General features: G+C 41.4%; 1 protein-coding gene across 19 annotated transcripts in view; it reads right to left on the bottom strand.

The window, feature by feature from the left end:
* The window catches only part of KLF12 (KLF transcription factor 12), a 345,970-nt gene that overhangs the window by 68,902 nt on the left and 261,067 nt on the right, over positions 1-16,001 (bottom strand). For 14 of the 19 annotated variants that reach the window (XM_065581116.1, XM_008178564.4, XM_065581117.1 and 11 more), the window contains one exon: positions 5,104-5,163. The exons of the other annotated variants lie outside the window; for them this stretch is intronic. In XM_065581116.1, the coding sequence (XP_065437188.1) occupies positions 5,104-5,163 (60 nt within the window). The remainder of the gene's footprint in view (positions 1-5,103; positions 5,164-16,001) is intronic. 19 annotated transcript variants of the gene reach the window in all.

Below are 16,001 nucleotides of genomic sequence, written 5' to 3'. Positions count from 1 at the left end.
AGTTCAGTCACAAGGTTTGCAGTGACATTATCAGGGATACTGTTCCTAATGGCTTGATAATAGCCCACTTTAATTGATTTGTCTCGATCCCAAGCAACTCCCATCTTTTCATGTACTGCTATATATATCTTCCTACTGTATTTTCCACTCCATGCATCTGATGAAGTGGGTTTTAGCCCATGAAAGCTTATGCCCAAATAAATTTGTTAGTCTATAAGGTGCCACAAGTACTCCTCGTTGTTTTTGCTGATACAGACTAACACGGCTACCACTCTGAAACTTATAACAAGTATGACTAATCTGTACTTTACTATAGGTATTTTGAGACTTAGTGAGCATTCCTGATTGGTTCTTTTGCAGTTATTTCCACCAACAATAAGGTTTAATGTGCTGAGCAGCATGGAGGGAAAAGCATAGTTTAGGGAATTACTTCAAATGCCTTGGCTGTCCCTAGCTGCATTAATTTTTCATTGCCTCATTTAGGCTAAAAAAATGAGATAAGTCTAAACTATGTAATGAGGGCATTCAAAATTGGGCAAAAAGAAGATCAAGCATTTTCTTGTGTAGGCACTTCTAATTACTATCAGTAGCACCCAGTATTGTTGTTTATTCACATTAGAAGGAAGTATTTTTAAACTTTTTAAAAAATCATGGTCCAGGCTAACTGAAAAACTTTTCTACTTGACAGAGGCTGGAGCTGACTCTTGATTCAAAATGACGATTCAGATCCAGACGCAGGGTCAGGTTTTTGAAAAAGGGTACTCTGCCCTGAAGCTGAACCACAGGAGCAATCTGACTCCTTGCACTTCTAACTACCTAACAACATGAGTTAGGGGTGCAACAATGTACCTCAAAATCCTGAATTTAATTGAAATCTGCTAACTGATCACAACCACTGCTTTCAGTTAGCCCTGTAAATAGCTGAAACAAAAAAGAAAAGTGCAAGTTTCTGTCTTTGAATACTCTATAAGTCAAAGCAAATCAAGGTGAAAATAGTGTCCAGCAGGATAATTCAGACCAAGAAAATCATCGAGCTCCACAGCAGTTTGACCCTAGCTTGGCCCCAGAGGCAGCTCTACAGCTGCCAGATAGAGATCCTGCCAAGAAGCTAGCAGAGGTGCAAGCCAAAAAGCCAGCAACAAACCCACATGCCAGTACAGGAAAGCTATATTCCAGAATTTGGCATCTGGGTCCTGCAGCTGCCAAACACTTCCCATCTGACCAAAGCTGTACAGTGTGCTCCTAATAGAAAAGCAAGAGTGAACTGTAGAGGAGCAAAAGAAGTACTGTCTGTAGGACACAGGAGGATGAAGGAGCATCCTGTACCTACCAACCTCTGAAGTATACAAATAATGCTGCTGTATCGCCAATATAATAACCTGGACTGATAGACATATTTTTAAGGATACAATGGGAATTGATAAATATTTTGCTGGAAAAGAAGCAGGAGCAACACGTAGGACCCGTGGGTAGTCACGTCAATGGGAATTTTGTCACTGACCTCCCTAGGTACAGAATTTTTGTGTTACTAAATCTGAATAAATCCATCTTTTACACTGAAAGGCTTAATACGTTTGCCTGTGTTTGACTGCAGAACCAAGGGATTGATTTGAGCAGCACGTATGGCCTTCAGTAGATTTCCTGAGCATGATAAGCCAGAAAAGTTTCAAGGGGCACACAGAAAATGCTTCTCCTGTGCTCCCTGAGCTATTCTGTATGCCTCTCCCTACACAGAGGTCTTCTGCAAAGCCACTACAGCACTGTAACCATCCCACCTGTGCTCCTCAGAGGAATGAACCCACAATTTATCCCTATGTTTTAAAATTACAAAGACACACAGTACACAGAAGGGAAAAATCCTGACCCCATTGAAATCAGTGGTAAAGATTCTCTTGGCTTGTATGGGGCCAGAATTTTACTGGAAATATTTGAAAATCGGATTCTCTTTCATTTAGTTGTCAGTTTAGTTCAGGGTTCTGGGCTCTCTCAGTGACAACTGACGATGGTACCACTAACTCTTAAAGGAATGTAAAGAATGCATCTCCCGGCACAATTGAAAAATAAATAATAAAGTGACTTTCAGTATTTAAAAGACAATGCCTCAGATATCAGAATACAAAACTTGAGCATCACAGAAAAGAAAGGCTCCATATTTTTAAATGATGGTGATGTTGTTTGAAAAAGAAATTAGATGATATTTTTAAAAATGCCTAAGAGTAAGTACTTAGCTCTCATTGAAACTGAACAGGCATGTAGAGCTCTTGGGCACTTTTGAAAAAGCGCATCCGTTGCCCCTAATTTATATCTGTTCAACGCCACTATTTCTATCCTATTGGGCTTCATTAATCCTAATGCCTTAAATGAAAGTGCAGAATAAAATGACAGTCGGGAAGTAGAAAATAACTGTGGAATGATTGCCTATAAGAAAACAAGGTAGTATTTTTTAAAAGCCACATTAGACAGAAGTCACATTAAGCTCCATCTTAAAAGTTAATGCTGGGAAACCCTGTAGTGATAGGTCATGATTTCTGTCTCAATTTATGAATCAGTAAAATAATAATAAATAAAATAATAATAATACAGGTTACTTAAAAATAGATGTTTGTTATCTTACTTTACAGCTGTACAAAATTTTGTAAGCCCAAAACTTAATAGTAAGAGCAAGAATGTACTTTTATAATAAAAATAATGAATATATTACAATTTTAAACCTGACATGATGCAAACATACCAATTTCCCTGAAATGTCATGAAAAAAGCATAATTTCAGTGACATGAAATTGTCCAAAACAAAACAGAGAAACTTCTTGAATGAAATTTCATGAAAATAAATTATTTATCCACATATTTGCATTTAATTTATAATACAATTCACCATTTCTGAAGACTGTTGGTATCCTGTTATTTTCCCTAACTGCAATAATCCATAACTCCAGTAAGCAAATTAAACCAACTGTGATGAGTTTTCCTTGCAGTATGATGACGATTTAAGTGGACTGTAGGAGTTAACAATTTCATATGATATATTGAGATTATCCCCTTAGCCCAAATTGTGCCCTCCGTTACATCTGTGCAACAACAGTGATGGTTCCCCATTGCTTAAGTGAGGTTGCATAGATGTAACTGAGGGGCACAATTCAGCGCATTATGTTTAAAATATTCAGAAGAGCCTATACATCATTTCCTAAGTTTTCTAATTATTAGGTTTTATTTGACTCCCTAAAATATTGGACTTTATTCTCATCTGACATTAGTGTAAATCAGTAGTAACTCTGCTGAGTCAATAGAGTTACAATGGAGAATAACTGGTGCCAGAATAGAATGAGACGCATTAAGTCTACAGATGATCTATCCATGCACTTTAAGGAATCTTACTAAGGTTAACTTGTATGCATTATTTAAGACATAAAGCTAGCATTCATAAGCTGTAAATAGCATATTCATAGTGAGTGTAGATGTTTGAAATCCCCTAACTTTCCTGACTCAAGGATCACATAGTAACACAAAATCTGCACAGACCACCCCTAAAGAAAAGAAAATGAAAAACAGAATAAAGAAGATGTGCTGCTGAGAAAAAATAAGTGTGGGAGCTATGTTGAAGTGCTCTGGATACCTCTGTTTCATGGTCAGCTGCTCAAACATATCTTATTCTGACATTATGTGAAAGTTAAGTGGGACATTTTAGTCTTATGAAAATCCTAGAAAAATGAAAATGCTATTAACAAGTGTCATAATTTAAAAATCAAAGCCCTTCTTTTAGCAGAGATTGCAGTCCCCACTGGGGATCAAAAGGAACCTGTATCCGAAATGGTAACAGAACTGTTCGAATATACGTTGCTTTAGAAATGCAACATTTTAGGACAGTAATGGGCTTTTTCTCCAACAAGGAACAATTTCCAAAATTGAGGTTGCTCTTTCAACTGGCTTGAAGAAAGGTATTAGGGTTGGGGTTTTCATATGAGAGCACATGTCAGCCATCACTGATAAGGTTCAAATACTCACTTAAAATCAATGAGTTTATATAATTGTTTTTGTTCCCAAGCAAATTTTAGTGCCTTGAGCTGGCCCGAGAAGGTGAGTTACTACTGCCATTTTGTAAATGTTTGAGAAATGTGAGTTTGAAGTTTCTGTAATATAAATTTATTTAACTGTATATTAATGTTATGAATGGATTAGGGGAATCTATTTAACTGTTAATTTATGAATGACAAAATATAATTTCTTTCAAATGTTCTCCCTCTTAATTTACTTATGAAGCTGAGGTCTAATTATAAATTTGAGGAATGAGATTTTTCTATAACATATTTGTTTACACTAAACATATACTGCTATGATCTAAAATAATCTAGGACATTTCATTGTATATGTTTTAAAATTTGATAAAACAAAGACAAACCAACACAAACAGTTAATCCCAATGAACATATTATACACAAGATCAATGTCATATGCATATTGGACTGTACATATGTAAGTGCTGTTTGTGCAAGCTAGACATTTCCTGGAGCTCCCAATGACTTCACAGCATTTGCTGGAATATCCCACATTTTACTTCAGTGGGAATATCTAGGAGCTCAGCACTTGAAAAAGCAGGGTATTTATGTAGAGGCCAATATATGGAATTAGGAACCAAACTTTAAACACACATTTTAGCCTCATTTTTGCCCCCCAAAAAGGTATGTTGCTGAATAACTTACTCCTTTGTGACAGTTGTTCTATCATGCTAGAACCTTGTGAACCTTGGGATCACTGGCAGTGATTAAAACCTATGTTGACAAATTTCAGCTGTGGAACCTTGTGTAAAATGATGTTGTTACTTAATTTCAACAGTTTACTTTGGCTGTACTCTGTATCTTATCAGGCAACTGAAGAGCCATGATTGTTCATTCTATTTTCATATTTTATTTACCAGGAGCTGAAAATACTCAAACTTAACCCTTTCCCAACCCAAAACCCGTGTATCTACTGACTTGGCATAGCCCCACATGCTGTCTCTTACAGTAGCCAGCCAAAGAAAGAGGGAAAGAAAGCTTAAAATGAACTGCCACTAAACTTTGTCAAACACACAGAACAGTATATAATACACAATAAAATACTTCATACCTGGAGTTGAAAAAACGAAAAGTGTTAACAGCTGACCTGGCACAGCCCCACATGCTCTCTCTGGAAATTGAACACAGACAATTAGGAATTTTAAGACACCCCAAACATTTCATGGGGCCTAGACAAGCTGGAGGAATACTTACTGCAAAGGCAGATGGCCCAGAAATGGGAATTATAATTTTTCCCAAAACTCACTTAATACTTCTTCTAAGAGGTCAAATGGGAGTTTTGCCATTGACTCAAATGGGAGCAGAGGCCAGCCTTAAGGTCCCAAACCTCAACAACCGATAATTCTTGTTCACTTTGAGTATTTTGTCATTAAACAAATAGGAATTTACATGAGGCAACCATTGCAAAAAGAGAGAGGGAGAGAAATTGGAAGTGAATTTCCACTCCCAGAATTCTTGCTGGTAAAGTAATATAGTTCCCAACATTCCAAAAAGAAAAATCTAGCCGTTAACCCTTTTTATCAAAACTCTAACTCCAGGGACAATACATAATTTTCTACAATATTATTTGGAATATTTAGCACTACTTATATGCTATCTAATAACCATATACATTATTATGCTGTAATTTGGAATATTTCTTTACATTAATGAATTCTGATCTATTACATGTGCTTGAAAAAGGAGCACTATACAGCTGACTTTCTGAAACAGTTTCACCACATTAAAAAAAGAATCTAAGGAAAGCAAAGTCCATGAATAACTCTCTTCAGTCTTGCTACCTGTGGTTCAGAGTCAGACCTCAAAATGTTCCATGAAACTTGTCTGAGACCAACACCTAAGGAACTAGCAAAAATTAAGAAAAAAACCCTTATTTCTCTAGCACACTAATAATTGAATAAAATTGCATTGGAAGCCTTAGAATGGGCCAGGCTACTGGAGGGGCACCTTTATACAGATGTCATTGATAACGTTAATATGTCCAGTGGGAGGTTTTCAAAAGATACAGAGACACTCCCATTGATTGCCATCTTTTTCAACCCACTGATGCTCATTTAGGCCAGGGATTGGCAACCTTTAGCACGCGGCCCGTCAGAGAAATCCGCTGGCGGGCCGGGACGGTTTGTTTACCTACAGCATCGCCACTCGCAGCTCCCACTGGCCGTGGTTCCCTCAGCCCGCGCTGCTTCCCTCAGTCCCCATTGGCCTGGAATGGCGAACCACAGCCAGTGGGAGCTGTGATCGGCCGAACCTGAAGATGCTGCAGGTAAACAAACCGTCCTGGCCAGCCAGCGGATTTCCCTGATGGGCTGCGTGCCAAAGGTTGCCAATCCTTGATTTAGGCCTTTGAAAATCTCTCTTATTTTACACTTCAGTACTTCCAAAATTGGAAAAAAAAATTATATATATATAAAAACTTCAAACATTTTTTTATCTGAGATAATGCAACACTCCTTTAAATTATTCTTAAATTTGTTTGGCACAAGCACATAAACAATATTTATCTTTTCAATTGCATGTTTCTTTGGTTTTGCCTTAATCATGTAATAGAGATTTAATAACAGGAAAAAATCTGCTAGAGTGATGAGACAGAAAAGAACATAGTGAATTTTAAGAACAAGTAAAAGTCATTAGTTCCAATGTGCCTGCCATGTTGGCTTTATCTTAAAGACATCTACCTATTTTCTACCATAAATCCTTTTCTATAATCCTTTTCTTCTATAGTAAACATCTCCTGATCTTATTAGTTGCTTATCAGGCACAGAGTAATGCATGTTTTTTCTCAGAGTTGAACCAGCATATAATCAAAAGGCATTGGGACAAATTCTCCTCTCAGAGGTATTCAAGTGGCTTTCATTTGAAATCCATGGAAGCTGCACACAAGCCTCCTACAGCAGAAACTGGATTCTAGTTTGCACTGGAAAAATGAAACCTGGAAGTTATAATACAGAATGACACTCTCAAGCTGCACTCACCTTCCCATCTTACGCTTCACCCTGTATCACCACTTAGGCCCATATAGCAGAAAAATAACTACTCGTTAAAGGTAATACAACAAGGCAGGCAAAAACCAGGTTTATGAGAAAGGAAAATATTTGTCATATTGAATTTTACACAAACACAAAAGGCAGTTTTTGCATGCAGCTAAAAACTACTGTTTTCTCTCAAAAAAATTGCTTTTGCTGTGAAAATGGCGAATTTCCACTTATGACTAATTCATTTAAAACAAAAAACCACCCCCCAATTCTGTACAACATTGTGAAATTTGCCATTTTTATTGGAAAATGCTATCATTCTCTGACAGGAATGACAGCATTTTGCCATGAGTTTAAATCTTAGAAATATGAGTATCTACATATGAATATTCACTAAGTGGTACTTTTACCCTGCACCACCAATTTAAATCAAGGCAGCAGGTACTAAGATACCACTTCCAGCTACAGATAATGGAAACGCCACAAAGAACCAGCTAACAATGTTCTAGCCACTCAGCTCAATTATTTGGCTAAAAATTCTACCACCATCTTTAATCAAAATGGAAGGATAAGATATTTACTTGCTGTGTAACAGCCACAGAATTACCACTGTGGTGATGGGGTATTTAAATAGCTCAACATTTTGTCCAAAGTTGACAAAATTTCATATGTAAACTGAACTTTCCCTGTCTTTAGTCTTATTTTGCTCTTGCTGAAGCTAAACATGTGATAGCACTTCAGTTCAAAGAATCCATCTGCTGTAAGCATAATACAATAGTGGATTTACTCACAAGTACTATTCGTTTTACAAAATGTTTCACAAATTACAAAAGAGCTGAGATCACGTTTCTAAGACAATATGGTTTGACTCCTATGTTTAGATCCATGCTCAGAGGTCCAAATTGTGGTCTTAAACTGTAGTATATCAAGTATGATGCTGGCATACAAAGACAGTGGTATCTCTTAAGCCTGGTCTACACTGGGGGGGGCGGGGGGGGCGGGGAAATCGATCTAAGATACACAACTTCAGCTACGAGAATAGCGTAGCTGAAGTCAACGTACTTAGATCGAATTAAAATTATGTACTTCGCGTCCTCGTGGCGCTGGATCGATGGCCGTGGCTCCCCTGTCGACTTTGCTTCTGCTTCTCGCACTGCTGGAGTTCAGCAGTCGACGGGAGAGCAATCGGGGATCTATTTATTGCGTCTACACTACACGCAATAAATCGATCCCCGATAGATCGATCGCTACCCACCGATCTGGAGGGTAGTGTAGACGTACCCTTAGCCATACAATACGTTGGTGTGCTTATTCTGTATGGAAATTGCATATACATAGAACTTTATAAGCAACGTTACTAAGATTAAAATACATACTGTGACAAGGGGAATACTACATTTTATTTTGAATAGTAAAGGCTTAGAAAGCCAATGAATATATGTTGTAAAACAGGTAGCAATTGCAGGATATGAAAACTGCTTGGTAAAGAGGGCAATCTCTGTCTCAATGAAGTGAACAATTGAGAACAGATAATTTATTTGACAATATCCTGTTTATTTTTCTGATGCTGGAATGTTCATGAGGAGATTGTGATTTTCTTGAATTTATTCATTATTCTGATTTTCTCTACGGACTTTGTATCAAAGTTTAACACTATAGATTGATCAGCTACAGTTCTGACTCAGTGGTGAGTCTGCACCCAACCCTGACACAGCACAAGGCCTTGGACTGCCCCAGAAACACCATGGAGCCCTGCCCCTCTATGCCAGGCACACAAGGTGTGAGCAGGCAGCCTCAACCAGGCAAGATACAAGTGTGGAGGGGCTTAGTGTGGGGGGATCCAGGTGGGGGTGAGAGGATTGTGTGTGGGACAATCTGGGTGCAGGCAGCTCAGTCAGGGGTCTAGGTGTGGGGGGGATCTGGATGCACAGAGCTCCTTGGGGGGTTCCAAGTGCAAGGGCAATGGGACTCTGCAGGGGCTTCCAGATGAAAGTGGTTGGGGCTCAGTGAAGTGGTCTGGGTGTGGGGGTCTCAGCAGGTGGGTCTGAGTACTAGGGGAGTGGGGCTTGGTGGGGTGAGGATCTAGGTGCAGCTAGTTGGCGGTCAGTGGCAGGGGGTCTGGATGTCGGGGGCTCAGGGTGGTGCAGGAGGGTGGGGCTCATCAGGGTGGGGGTTTCAATGTAGAGTTCAGTGGTGGGTGGTCTGGGCACACGGGTGAGGTTCCGGAGGCAGGGGATATGGGTACGGGGGGCTCAAGATGCAAGGGTTGAGGTTCAGTGGGGTGGGGTTTGAGTATGGAGTGCTAAGGGGGTGTCTGGGTAGGGCAGGTCCAAATGCCCGAGGGTTGGGCGGATGGGGGAGCAGCTCCCCGTACAGTGACCCCTCCCTCCACAGCTGAGGTGTGATGGGGGCAGGAAGCAGGGGAGGATGCTGAGCTTTCTGCAGCTGGGGGAGGTTTCTGGGGATGGGTCTGACACAGCCCCAGCCATTCCTTGCAGGAGAAGAGGAAGAGGAAGTCCCATGCTCTCCTGCCTCCAGCCCAGCCAGGACTAGCAGCTGATTCTGGCTCAGGGTAGGAGCCACTAGTTGGGGTGTCCCCAGCCCTGAAGTGATTTACCTCTCCACTGGCTGCTCCGGGTGCCTGAAACAATGTACCTGTGCAGCTAGGGAGTGGTGCATGACTGCTCTTGCAGCTTCCTTTTGCTTCCCTGTCAGAAAGTCATTTTTCTGCAGGGAAACAAAGAAATCTGCAGGGGACATGAATTCTGTGCAGAAGTATCCACCAAACTTCCAGCAGCTCAATGTATCCAAAATAGGTAAGTAAATAAAAACTTTGGCCAAAGCTTCAATCTTGACTCACCTATTTGTTCTTACTACAGAGATGCAGGTATTCAGTTTGACTCCAAAATCTTTGACTATTATCACTAGCCACATCCCTACTATTAGTCACTTTCTTAAACACTGCTTTGCTAAAATTCTTATTTCAGTCTTCAGCTCCTTTCATCGTGACTATGGTAATTTCCTTCTGTGTGGTTTCTTTAAACACCAACTCGCCATATTTTAATGTGTCCAAAATACTAATGTTCAACTCCACAGCCACACACCTCCTCATCTCCTTGCAGGTTCACAACTGTGTCATCATCAACCTGAGATTGGGTGACCAAATTTCCCTATGCTGAATACGGGACACCTGGCAAAATTACTCGTACTCAAGCGAGTTCAACAGCGATCAATCTGAACTATGCAGTACAAATGTTCAAATTAACATCAAGTTGACTGAGCCCTAGGTTAAAAAGGAATACTACGTAGTTTGATTATTTTTATTTATCTTATCTTTTAAGGCTTTAGGGTTCACATGGTGAAGGGTGATATACACACCCCTACTCCCCACACATACACACACAGGCAGATGTGTCACACACACACACACACTGCCACACACATACTGACCAACCCTCCTCTCCCTGCCCTGCACTCTCTGCCCTCCATGCCTGACTGGGCCCCCCAGATGGATCTCCCTCTCCTGGTACCTGGTGCCACGTTCTCCTGAGGCAACATGTGGGGAGCATGCAGGGTAAAACACCCCCGATTTCTGCCAGGGAACCTGACTGCAGGGACTTCAGCAAACCCGGCCAGAGAGGTAGCTCAGCAGGGAGGATGCCTTGGGGATGGAGCAACCCCATGTTCCCTGGAGCAGGACCCAGGGCGGGATGGGGTGGGAGAAGAGGGTGCTAAGCCCCTGCCCCGGGGGCTGCTGTGTAGCCTGCAGGTTTGGGGTGTGAACAGGACGGAAACTGTTCCCCTCCCCTACCATTCCAGAGCTTAGCTGAGGGGCAGAGAGGCTTCCCTATGCCAGCACTGTGCAGGGCTTTGGCACATGCTGGGCTTGGCTCCTCCTGGCCAGCGCCCTGGTCCAGAGGGTCTTGGGCTTTCCCGGGATGCTGGCCCAGCCAGAGGCAGTGAAGGAAGGAAGGAGCCTGCCAGAGAGGCTGTTGGTGACCTGAGCTCTCCGACCAGGGCTGGTTCTCTGCACAGCACTGGGAGTGGGATGTGCCCCGCCAGGGGGGATAAGGAGGAGCAGCAGGAATGGGGGGGGGCAGGATGAAGGGGCAAAGCAGGGAGAGGACAGCAAAAGGGGGAGCACATAAAGGGCCGATGGGTGGGCAGCAGAGGCAACAACTGCCCACTGCCTGGCACCTGACTGCACTCATTAGCCACAGCGTGCAGCCAGCACCGTCTGGAAACAGGACGCCGGGGGGGGGGGGGGGGGCACTGCTGACCGAGAGCCGGCATGCAGCAGGGGCTGCGCTGATGGAACAGCAGGGGGAGTGGTCAGCCCCAAGCGCTGCATCTTCATCCCGCCACCAGCCTTGCACACCCACCCCCATCATTGGCCACTGGACCACATCCCCTCACTGCTGGTGGTGGGGGTGGCTGGTGAGCCAGGATCTGGCCAGCAGCAGGACCCACCAGTACATTGTGAGGAGATAGAAAATATGGGACAATTTGCCTGTTTTTAAGAAAAAGTCTGGAAACCTGCAGGAGGGCTTAAATACGGGACTGTCCCTTTAAAAATGGGAGGTCTGGTCACCCTAGCCTGAGACTCCAGTTGGTAAGAAAAGCAGCAGCCAAAGCAGGGACGGTTGTACTGGGGTTGAGCACGTAAAATGGGGCCCAGCCAGGGCCACAACTCCCCCCTAGCATCTCCCCTAGACCCAGTACTGTGGGAGGGGAGACCACCCTCACTCTGGAGGCACTAAGACCCAGGTGGTGCATCCCCTCCTCCAACCACATGGGCTTGGGAGAAAACTGCAAAGAAGAGCTAGCCAGACTCCAGCCAGTAGAAGGGACCTTTGGTCCTTTGAACATCCAGAGAACTGTCCACAGTTTTGACTGGATTTTCTCTGGCTTGTGCTGATTGACTGTTTGCTCCAGCCCTTCAAGTTCCAGCTGCTCTAACAATTTCTTCACCTCATTTTCACTCCACACCATCCTCCCTTGCACTGTTCCACTATTCCCTTCCCTTCAGCTTACTCCTTCCTAGCTGCCCCTCCCCAAAAGACTGTAGAACTAACACAGGGGTCGGCAACCTTTCAGAAGTGGTGTGCCGAGTCTTCATTTATTCACTCTAATTTAAGGTTTTGCATGCCAGTCATACATTTTACCGTTTTTAGAAGATCTTTCTATAAGTCTATAATATATAAACAAACTATTGTTGTATGTAAAGTAAATACAGTTTAAAATGTTTAAGAAGCTTTATTTAAAATTAAATTAAAATGCAGAGCCCCCTGGACTGGTGGCCAGGACCTGGGCAGTGTGAGTGCCACTGAAAATCAGCTTGCGTGCTGCTTTCGGCATGCATGCCATAAGTTGCCTACCCCTGAACTAACATGTCGTTTGGTGCCATCACACTGTTCACTCTGCTTGTGTGTTAGACCTCTTTCCCGATTCTGTGTCTGTCTCATCTATGCTTATCTAAGCTCTTTGGGGCAGAGACTTTCTACTGCTTTGTTCATACAGTGCCTAGCACAATGGGGCCCACTCTTGGTGGTCATAGAAGATTAGGGTTGGAAGAGACCTCAGGAGGTCATCTAGTCCAACCCTCTGCTCAAAGCAGGACCAACACCAACTGAATCGTCCCAGTCAGGGCTTTGTCAAGCCGGGCCTTAAAAACCTCTAAGGATGGAGATTCCACCACCTCCCTAGGTAACCCATTCCAGTGCTTCATCACCCTCCTAGTGAAATAAAAGGCACTACTGTAATAAACGTGATTAATAATAATTAACAGTAGGAATCAGCACATAATCTCGTCTGTATCCATTATCCAGGCACTTTCTCTCAGTCCTGTGTCTCCAAGATTCTTTCTATTTATACAAATCTAAACAGGATTTGACTGTTTAGAGAGAGAAAACATTAGGGAAGAGAGACCAGGGGATTTGAACTAAATAGGGGGGACAACCTAAAAGAAATCTCTACCATCATCCTCTGTGGAGAGAGAGAGAAAGCGGGGGTTAAAAAAGTTTGGTATTGGAGTTTCCAGTATCCCTGTGTTCAGTCAATGTCTCAGCAAGACTTAGCCACAGCCCCCTTTTTGCTAGTGCGAAAAGATGTCATTTATATAGATATAAGCTACACAGCTGTTTATGCATATATAGCTATAACTGGCCTTGAAGCATTTTCTCATACTTTAGTATGAACGTTACTGTTAAGAATTAATTGCATTGTATCAAATCACAATCCCACAGAATCATGGGAATTGCCTTAAGGGGAAGGAAGGATAAAAACTTATCTAATCTAGATAATGAAAAAAGTTTTGGGGGCTCCAGTGACAGCACAGGACAAAGTTCCCTCTTTTTCATACCAATAAGTCAAGGTAGCAGCATGCTGAAGTAGTTTTATTGCGGCTGTTTCTGACAGTGTTTTATTACCTAATCCACACCGATGAGTATTTGCTACATTCTGAGTTTTATAATGCACAAATCTCTCCCTCTACTTCCTGGGTTGATTAAAAAACACCCCAGCAACCTCCTTTCTCTCTCCCCCCCCTCCACCAACCCCTGATATCACAAAACGGAATAATGAACAGTCTGGGGACACTATTTCCAAATATACACCCAATTTGACAACGGGGCAATAGCAATGCATTAAAAATAGCACTGGCATAATTTAAAATCTGTACTGGTGTAACGCTCTTGAAGCAATTATGTAACATCAACATATCAGCAAAACATATCTAAAAGCTAATGATTAGAACAGGGGTAGGCAACCAATGGCACGCATGCCGAAGGCAGCACGTGAGCGGATTTTCAATGACACTCACACTGCTGGGTCCTGGCCATTGGTCTGGGAGGCTCTGCATTTTAATTTAATTTTAAATTAAGCTTCTTAAACATTCTAAAAATCTTATTTACTTTACATACAACAATAGTTGAGTTATATATTATAGACTTATAGAAAGACCTTCTAAAAACATTAAAATGTATTACTGGCATGCAAAACCTTTAATTAATTAGAGTGAATAAATGAAGACTCAGCACAGCACTTCTGAAAGGTTGCCGAACCCTGGATTAGAAGTTCATTTTGAAGCAGCACAGTCCAGTGGATTAACCAGGGGGGTAGAAGACAGGCATTCCTGATTCCAGCTCTTCACTGATTTGTTCTGTGGCCTGTGGCCTTGGGCAAGTCACTACCCTGAGGATAATAATTCTTATTTTCCTACCACACCAGGGACCTGTAAGATTTAATTAGTTAATGTTTGAAAAGCACTTTGAAGAGGAAAACTGCTATGTAAATACCTATTATATAAGTTAATAAGCTATAAATCAGTATAAATCAGTAGTATGCAAAATTTTAAAAAATGTAAATTTAGGTATAGGAATATAAAATCCCAATATGCTACAGTTTAATAACTAACAAAGTAACAGGCAATGCTTAGATCAAAACTAAAACCTTACAGGAGACAATTATATGGTTACCCAAAATATAGAACTTTATAGAGTCTAGGAAACGGGATCTTTAAAAGTTATTTTATTTGTGGTGGGTGGAAGATATGAAAGGGAGAGAGACACACTCAGAGAGAATCCTCATTAACTACACAGTATTTCTGCAGAATCTCTAAAAGTGTAAACAAAGTATTTTTTTTGTAAACATCCAAACTTCGTTAAAGTTTTGTGGTTGAATCCTGGCCTCAATACATTCAGTGGCAAAACTCCCATGGGCTTCAAGAAGCCCAGGATTTTAACCTATAATGATTTTATTAAACTCAGTTCTTTCTCCCAACTTATTTATCATACAATTTAAATATTTTCCTTTAAAAAAAATATTACTACATCTCTACCCCGATATAATGCTGTCCTCAGGAGCCAAAAATCTTACCGCTTTATAGGTGAAACCGCGTTATATCGAACTTGCTTTGATCCGCTGGAGTGCGCAGCCCCGCCCCCCCCGGAGCACTGCTTTACTGCGTTATATCCAAATTTGTGTTATATCGGGTCACGTTATATCAGGGTAGAGGTGTACTTGTAATGGTACTCAAGCTTAACGTCTAGCATTTAAAAGGGATACAAAAGCAGAGAATGTACCCCCTAACGTCACTGTTCTTTGCTACATCCTAATCTATTAAACTGTTATCCATCACTAACCCTTGTAGTGGAGATAGGAAAAAATAATTTCTTGAAGACCAAGCTAAAAGGGTGTTTTTGTTTGGTTGCTTTTTCAAATTAGCTTTCTTCTAGGAACAATTTGACAGTATCTCGGTTTCCTAATATATCATTATTTAAACAATACTATATCCTTTCAAAACAGACAGTTATGTCAATTTTGCAGGAACTTACTTTTGATTTATAGCTTCAGTCAACCTGGCACTTGTTCAAGGAAATCTCTGACTCACGTGAAATCTGTTATCCTGGCAAGAGGCGCTTTCAGATACACTAGCAAATTTCCACCCCAATGTCCCGAACCAATGTGCATGCACCGAACAATACTGTTTGATTGAACTGACCAACCTTGCAAATTAAACTAATTTTTTGTTTTGCACAAATTGTCCAAAACCATTGCCACATGCAAGAGGTACTTTATCACCTTTATAAAGAGAACAGATGGGGTTAAAATCACCAAGAAATCTATTCTTAAACAGCAAGCATGGACATTTTGCATTGCTCTGGCCTATGAAGCATATCAAGTACACAAAGAGCTGTTCTATAAATATGTACAGGCCCTGAAAGTTCTAATGCTGTTGTGTCAGGATCCTTTAATATAGCTTTAGGAACACACATGATTATGAGAATTACAATTCTATGATCTATTATGTGTTGAAAATGGCCACAGTAAATATACTGAATGAAATTAAATGAAAGCCATATTAAATGATAAACAATTTTGTTCAGAGGAAGAATGGTCCAGACGTTAGGGTACCAGCCTAAGATTTGAGAGACCCAGGGTCAGTTTCCTACTCTACTACTGACTTCCTATGTGA

Source organism: Chrysemys picta, chromosome 1 (genome assembly GCF_011386835.1).
Source record: "Chrysemys picta bellii isolate R12L10 chromosome 1, ASM1138683v2, whole genome shotgun sequence".
NCBI classification, from domain to species: Eukaryota; Metazoa; Chordata; order Testudines; family Emydidae; genus Chrysemys; species Chrysemys picta.
The sequence above is the reverse complement of the archived record's forward strand: the minus strand, read 5'-3'. Positions and strand labels throughout refer to the sequence as shown.